The sequence below is a fragment of the Hyperolius riggenbachi genome, chromosome 9, assembly GCF_040937935.1.
Source record: "Hyperolius riggenbachi isolate aHypRig1 chromosome 9, aHypRig1.pri, whole genome shotgun sequence".
Lineage (NCBI taxonomy): Eukaryota > Metazoa > Chordata > Amphibia > Anura > Hyperoliidae > Hyperolius > Hyperolius riggenbachi.
The window spans coordinates 106,746,896-106,754,832 of NC_090654.1; the positions used below are offsets into that span (position 1 = coordinate 106,746,896).

General features: G+C 42.4%; 1 protein-coding gene across 1 annotated transcript; it reads left to right on the top strand.

Annotated features, from left to right (window-relative positions):
• The first annotated feature begins 6,346 nt into the window (after positions 1-6,346).
• On the top strand, positions 6,347-7,309 carry LOC137533527 (olfactory receptor 5AN1-like). The gene has a single exon (XM_068254901.1). The coding sequence runs from the start codon at positions 6,347-6,349 to the stop codon at positions 7,307-7,309; it is 963 nt and encodes a 320-aa protein (XP_068111002.1).
• Positions 7,310-7,937: the final 628 nt, after the last annotated feature.

Sequence of the window (7,937 nt, forward strand, 5' to 3'; positions counted from 1 at the left end):
TTTGAACGTTTTATCACTAAAATGCTATCAGTCCGTTCTCAGGCAGGTGAAAGTATTTACTCTGCTGTTTACTTTTCAGAACACCGGGCTGAATTTGACAAGCTGTTCAACAAGCTAATTTGCAGAGATGCCAAGTTTTTGGACATTTGTAGTCCAGGAAAACAGACTGGGATTTCAGACAATTTATATGAAGGAGTAGTACTTAACCACTTCCCGACCGCCTAACGCACAGAGGCGGCCGGGAAGTGGACCCCACAAGGACCAGCTCATGCCCAAAGGCGGCGGTCCTTGTAGGGGCATGGGCGGAGCGATCGCCAGCGCATTACTTACATCTGTTCTTCCCTGTAATAACCCACTGATCACCTGTCAATCACCTGTCAATCACCCATCAATCACCCCCTGTCACTGCCACCCATCAATCAGCCCCTAACCTGCCCCTTGCGGGCAATCTGATCATCCACCCACACCAATAGATCGCCCGCAGATCCGACGTCCGATCACCTCCCAAGTGCAGTGTTTACATCTATTCTCTACCCTAAACACCCACTAATTACCCATCAATCACCCCCTATCACCACCTGTCACTGTTACCCATCAGATCAGACCCTAATCTGCCTCTTGCGGGCACCCAATCACCCGCCTACACGCTCAGATTGCCCTTAGACCCCCCCTTATCAATTCGCCAGTGCAATATTTACATCTGTTCTCCCCTGCAATAACCCACTAATTACCTGTCAATCACCTGTCAATCACCTATCAATCACCCATCAATCACCCCCTGTCACTGCCACCCATCAATCACCCCCTGTCACTGCCACCCATCAATCAGCCCCTAACCTGCCCCTTGCGGGCAATCTGATCACCCACCCACACCAATAGATCGCCCGCAGATCCGACGTCCGATCACCTCCCAAGTGCAGTGTTTACATCTATTCTCTACCCTAAACACCCACTAATTACCCATCAATCACCCCCTATCACCACCTGTCACTGTTACCCATCAGATCAGACCCTAATCTGCCTCTTGCGGGCACCCAATCACCCGCCCACACGCTCAGATTGCCCTTAGACCCCCCCTTATCAATTCGCCAGTGCAATATTTACATCTGTTCTCCCCTGTAATAACCCACTAATTACCTGTCAATCACCTGTCAATCACCTATCAATCACCCATCAATCACCCCCTGTCACTGCCACCCATCAATCACCCCCTGTCACTGCCACCCATCAATCAGCCCCTAACCTGCCCCTTGCGGGCAATCTGATCACCCACCCACACCAATAGATCGCCCGCAGATCCGACGTCCGATCACCTCCCAAGTGCAGTGTTTACATCTGTTCTCCACCCTAAACACCCACTAATTACCCATCAATCACCCATCAATCACCCCCTATCACCACCTGTCACTGTTACCCATCAGATCAGACCCTAATCTGCCCCTTGCAGGCACCCAATCACCCGCCCACACACTCAGATTGCCCTCAGACCCCCCCTTATCAATTCGCCAGTGCAATATTTACATCTGTGCTTCCCTGTAATAACCCACTGATCACCTGTCAATCACCTGTCAATCACCCATCAATCACCCCCTGTCACTGCCACCCATCAATCACCCCCTGTCACTGCCACCCATCAATCAGCCCCTAACCTGCCCCTTGCGGGCAATCTGATCACCCACCCACACCAATAGATCGCCCGCAGATCCGACGTCCGATCACCTCCCAAGTGCAGTGTTTACATCTGTTCTCCACCCTAAACACCCACTAATTACCTATCAATCACCCCCTGTCACTGCTACCTATCAGATTAGACCCCTATCTGCCCCTAGGGCACTCAATCACCCGCCAACACCCTCAGAATGCCCTCAGACCCCAGTCCTGATAACCTCGCCAGTGCATTGCTTGCATCTATTCCCCCCTCTAATCACACCTTGAGACACCCATCAATCACCTCCTGTCACCCCCTAGCACACCTACCCATCAGATCAGGCCCTAATTTGCCCCGTGTGGGCTCCTGATCACTCGGCCAAACCCTCAGATCCCCCTCAGACCCCCTTCCGATCACCTCCCCAGTGCATTGATTGCATCTATTTTCCCCTCTAACCACCCCCTGAGACACCCATCAATCACCTCCTGTCACCCCCCTAGCACTCCTATCCATCAGATCAGGCCCAATACAACCTGTCATCTAAAAGGCCACCCTGCTTATGACCGGTTCCACAAAATTCGCCCCCTCATAGACCACTTGTCATCAAAATTTGCAGATGCTTATACCCCTGAACAGTCATTTTGAGACATTTGGTTTCCAGACTACTCACGGTTTTGGGCCCGTAAAATGCCAGGGCGGTATAGGAACCCCACAAGTGACCCCATTTTAGAAAAAAAGACACCCCAAGGTATTCTGTTAGGTGTATGACGAGTTCATAGAAGATTTTATTTTTTGTCAAAAGTTAGCGGAAATTGATTTTTATTGTTTTTTTTTCACAAAGAGTCATTTTTCACTAACTTGTGACAAAAAATAAAATTTTCTATGAACTCGCCATACACCAAACGGAATACCTTGGGGTGTCTTCTTTCTAAAATGGGGTCACTTGTGGGGTTCCTATACTGCCCTGGCATTTTAGGGGCCCTAAACCGCGAGGAGTAGTCTAGAAAACAAATGCCTCAAAATGACCTGTGAATAGGACGTTGGGCCCCTTAGCGCACCTAGGCTGCAAAAAAGTGTCACACATGTGGTACCGCCGTACTCAGGAGAAGTAGTATAATGTGTTTTGGGGTGTATTTTTACACCTACCCATGCTGGGTGGGAGAATTTTCTCTGTAAATGGAGAATTGTGTGTAAAAAAAAATCAAACAATTGTCATTTACAGAGATATTTCTCCCACCCAGCATGGGTATGTGTAAAAATACACCCCAAAACACATTATACTACTTCTCCTGAGTACGGAGGTACCACATGTGTGGCACTTTTTTACACCCTAAGTATGCTAAGGGGCCCAAAGTCCAATGAGTACCTTTAGGATTTCACAGGTCATTTTGCGACATTTGGTTTCAAGACTACTCCTCACGGTTTAGGGCCCCTAAAATGCCAGGGCAGTATAGGAACCCCACAAATGACCCCATTCTAGAGAGAAGACACCCAAAGGTATTCCGTTAGGAGTATGGCGAGTTCATAGAAGATTTTATTTTTTGTCACAAGTTAGCGGAAAATGACACTTTGTGAAAAAAAAACAATTAAAATCAATTTCTGCTAACTTGTGACAAAAAAATAAAAACTTCTATGAACTCACCATACTCCTAACAGAATACCTTGGGGTGTCTTCTTTCTAAAATGGGGTAATTTGTGGGGTTCCTATACTGCCCTGGCATTTTAGGGGCCCTAAACCGTGAGGAGTAGTCTTGAAACAAAAATGACCTGTGAAATCCTAAAGGTACTCATTGGACTTTGGGCCCCTTAGCGCAGTTAGGGTGCAAAAAAGTGCCACACATGTGGTATTGCCGTACTCGGGAGAAGTAGTATAATGTGTTTTGGGGTGTATTTTACACATACCCATGCTGGGTGGGAGAAATACCTCTGTAAATGGACAATTGTGTGTAAAAAAATCAAAAGATTGTCATTTACAGAGGTATTTCTCCCACCCAGCATAGGTATGTGTAAAAATACACCCCAAAACACATTGTACTTCTTCTCCCGAGTACGGCGATACCACATGTGTGGCACTTTTTTGCACCCTAACTGCGCTAAGGGGCCCAAAGTCCAATGAGTACCTTTAGGATTTCACAGGTCATTTTGAGAAATTTTGTTTCAAGACTACGCCTCACGGTTTAGGGCCCCTAAAATGCCAGGACAGTATAGGAACCCCACAAATGAATCCATTTTAGAAAGAAGACACCCCAAGGTATTCTGTTAGTAGTACGGTGAGTTCATAGAAGATTTTATTTTTTGTCACAAGTTAGCGGAAATTGATTTTTATTGGGTTTTTTCAGAAAGTGTCATTTTCCGCTAACTTGTGACAAAAAATAAAATCTTCTATGAACTCACTGTACTACTAACGGAATACCTTGGGGTGTCTTCTTTCTAAAATGGGGTCATTTGTGGGGTTCCTATACTGTCCTGGCATTTTAGGGGCCCTAAACCGTGAGGAGTAGTCTTGAAAACAAATGTCTGAAAATGACCTGTGAAATCCTAAAGGTACTCATTGGACTTTGGGCCCCTGAGCGCAGTTAGGGTGCAAAAAAGTGCCACACATGTGGTATCGCCGTACTCAGGAGAAGTAGTATAATGTGTTTTGGGGTGTATTTTTACACATACCCATGCTGAGTGGGAGAAAGATCTCTGTAAATGGACAATTGTGTGTAAAAAAAATTAAAAAATTGTCATTTACAGAGATATTTCTCCCACCCAGCATCAGTATGTGTAAAAATACACCCCAAAACACATTATACTACTTCTACTGAGTACGGCAATACCACATGTGTGGCACTTTTTTGCACCCTAACTGCGCTAAGTGGCCCAAAGTCCAATGAGCACCTTTAGGCTTTACAGGGGTGCTTACAAATTAGCACCCCCCAAAATGTGAGGACAGTAAACACACCCCACAAATGACCCCATTTTGGAAAGTAGACACTTCAAGGTATTCAGAGAGGGGCATGGTGAGTCCATGGCAAATTTCATTTTTTTTTTGGTGCAAGTTAGAAGAAATAGAAACTTTTTTTTTGTCACAAAGTGTCATTTTCCGCTTACTTGTGACAAAAAATAATATCTTCTATGAACTCACTATGCCTCTCAGTGAATACTTTGGGATGTCTTCTTTCCAAAATGGGGTCATTTGGGGGGTATTTATACTATCCTGGAATTCTAGCCCCTCATGAAACATGACAGGCGGTCAGAAAAGTCATAGATGCTTGAAAATGGGAAAATTCACTTTTTGCACCATAGTTTGTAAACGCTATAACTTTTACCCAAACCAATAAATATAGGCTGAATGGGGTTTTTTTTATCAAAAACATGTTTGTCCACATTTTTCGCGCTGCATGTATACAGAAATTTTACTTTATTTGAAAAATGTCAGCACAGAAAGTTGAAAAAATCATTTTTTTGCCAAAATTCATGTCTTTTTTGATGAATATAATAAAAAGTAAAAATCGCAGAAGCAATCAAATAGCACCATAAGAAAGCTTTATTAGTGACAAGAAAAGGAGCCAAAATTCATTTAGGTGGTAGGTTGTATGAGCGAGCAATAAACCGTGAAAGCTGCAGTGGTCTGAATGGAAAAAAAGTGGCCGGTCCTTAAGGGGGGTAAAGCCCTAGGTCCTCAAGTGGTTAAAGTACCTACAGTATGTTTATCTCATCGTGTTACATGTCATTTCAAGTATGCTTATATGCAGTATTTCTGCTGAAATTAATGTTAATGATTTCGTATTATAATCAATCTTTTGGTTAAAAAGATTCTTCCAACTCTGACCTGTTTATTTCTGTCCTGTTGGCCAAAGTACATCCAGTGGCATCTGGTGGCCTTGCTTTATATATTTTCTCATTTGGTGTGAAACTGAGCTGCTTGGTCTAATAGAAAAAAAGTTCATATTGTATTTTCTTTTTCTGATTGGATAATAAAGATGTTACTCTCAGTCTGAAGCAGTTGAAAGCTGTCAATCTAGATGCTCAGTTTACTTGTAATATTAAGTAGCAGAAATACTTAAAGGGAACCTTAACTGAGAGGGATATGGATGTTTCCTTTTAAACAATACCAGTTGCTTGGCAGCCCTGCAGATCTGTTTGGCTACAGTAGTGGCTGAATCACACACCTGAAACAAGCATGCAGCTAACCCAGTCTGACTTCAGTCAGAGCACCTGATCTGCATGCTTGTTGAGGGGCTGTGACTGAAAGTATCAGAGACACAGGATCAGCAGAAGAGTCAGGCAACTGGTATTATTTTAAAAGCAAAAGTCCACATCCTTCTCAGTTTTGGTTCCCTTTAAAAACACTGTTTTTGAAGGCAGAAGCATGTCTTAAACATTAATAATGTAATATATTGAAGTATTCACAGAGTTCCACCTGCAGATGAACAGAAGAATTGCATAGTTCCAGAATGCAAAGAGGGGCAAAAAGTTAATCAGTGCTGCTGCCCGCAGGAAAGTAAAGGCACAGGTCATGAGATCTTCCCTACCTGTATGTCTGTGGACAATTTGTATTTCATTTTGGAACGTGATCGTGCTAAAGGAACTGCAGGATGTGATTTTTTAAATCCTCTTTATTATATATGTTGTTGTTACTAATCTTTGCATGCTGTGAATGTTTCTGACAACAGCATTTTCCTCAAGGTCATTTTCAAACAAATGGTAAAAATGAATGGGACAGTTGTAACACATTTTATTCTGTTGGCATTTGCTGACCTACATGAGTTCCAGTACTTATTGTCCTTTGCTTTTCTTCTAACCTATGTTACATGTATTTTAGGCAACATCTTCATTATTATTCTTGTCAGAACAGATTTTACACTTTCCAGTCCTATGTATTTCTTTATTAGCCTGTTCTCTGCTTTAGAAATCATGTTTGTATCTAGCACTGTTCCAAAACTGTTGGCTAATCTAGTTGCAGCAAACAACAAGATCACTTTCACTGGTTGTATTGTTCAAATGTATGCATTTGACTCCTTGGGTGTTACTGAATGCTATCTCCTTGCAGTCATGGTCTTTGACCGACATCTGGCTATAAGCAATCCATTACGGTACTCATCAATTATGACCCACACTTTTCGTACTGAGTTAGCCATCTTCCCATGGCTCGTCGGATTTGGAACTATTTTAATCCCTGTCATCTTCACAGCACAATTGAAATTTTGTGGTCCTAACATAATTGATCACTTTTTCTGTGACTTTGCTCAGCTTCAAAGGTTGTCAAGCTCTGATCCTTTTGTCAGTCGTGTGGCGACAAGTGTTACAGGTGCTTTTGATGGGGTTTTACCATTTCTAATAATCATGGGACTATATATCAATATTATCATATCTGTTGTAAAGATCAAGACTGAACAAGGCAAGCAGAAGGCCTTTTCTACATGCACATCCCATCTCATTGTATCAAGTCTGTTTTATGGCACAGCAATAATTGTGTATGTAAATCCAGGGGGCACTAACCATGATAAATGTCTTGCCTTAATGTACACAGCTTTTACACCTGTGATTAATCCTTTCATTTACACCTTTCGAAATGAAGATGTGAAGAAAGCCTTCAGAAAATTAACCACTAGCCATATCTGCAACACTATATCTACGCCCCGCATAAAGATTGTTCCTGTCCCAGGGTCGTAGATATACGCTTCCAACCGCCGCTCACTCCCGCGCACATTAGGGGGGAGACGCAGTTCCCATTCATTGATCTAAGTTATTGTGTCAATGATTGCTATCATCAATGAGATGCCTGCGGTCATTGTATCAAACTGAATTACACTTGCACTCCTTACTTCCTGTTCTCATACTGTTAGTACACGGCAGGAAGAAAATGAGTCTGGACATCTTGTGGTCAAATAGTAAGATTACACCTACATACATTTCTTTCAATAAAAAGACCTACACATAATTTAAAATTTACTCCTAACCTCTCCCACTCTCCCATAAACACCCAAATAAAAGTTTTGCATTAAAAAAAAATAAAAAAAAAACACAACAAAAAAATTCATAAATAGTTACTTTAGGGACTGAACTTCTAAAATATGTACTGTTTGTCAAGAGGGTATATTACTGTTATTTTTTTAAATATGGGCTTGTAAATAGTAATGGACACAAAAATGAAAAAAATGCACCTTTATTTCCCAATAAAATATTGGTGCCATACATTGTGATAGGTATCTTCAAAGAAGGCTGGCACCACAAAAATAGTAGTAAAATAGCTCTTTTATTTGGATGTCATTAAAACGATATGATAGTCGAAGTAAAAATA

Bases quoted from the DNA above. Each gene is read 5' to 3' on its own strand.
- LOC137533527 (XM_068254901.1), top strand. From the start codon at position 6,347: ATGAATGGGACAGTTGTAACACATTTTATTCTGTTGGCATTTGCTGAC.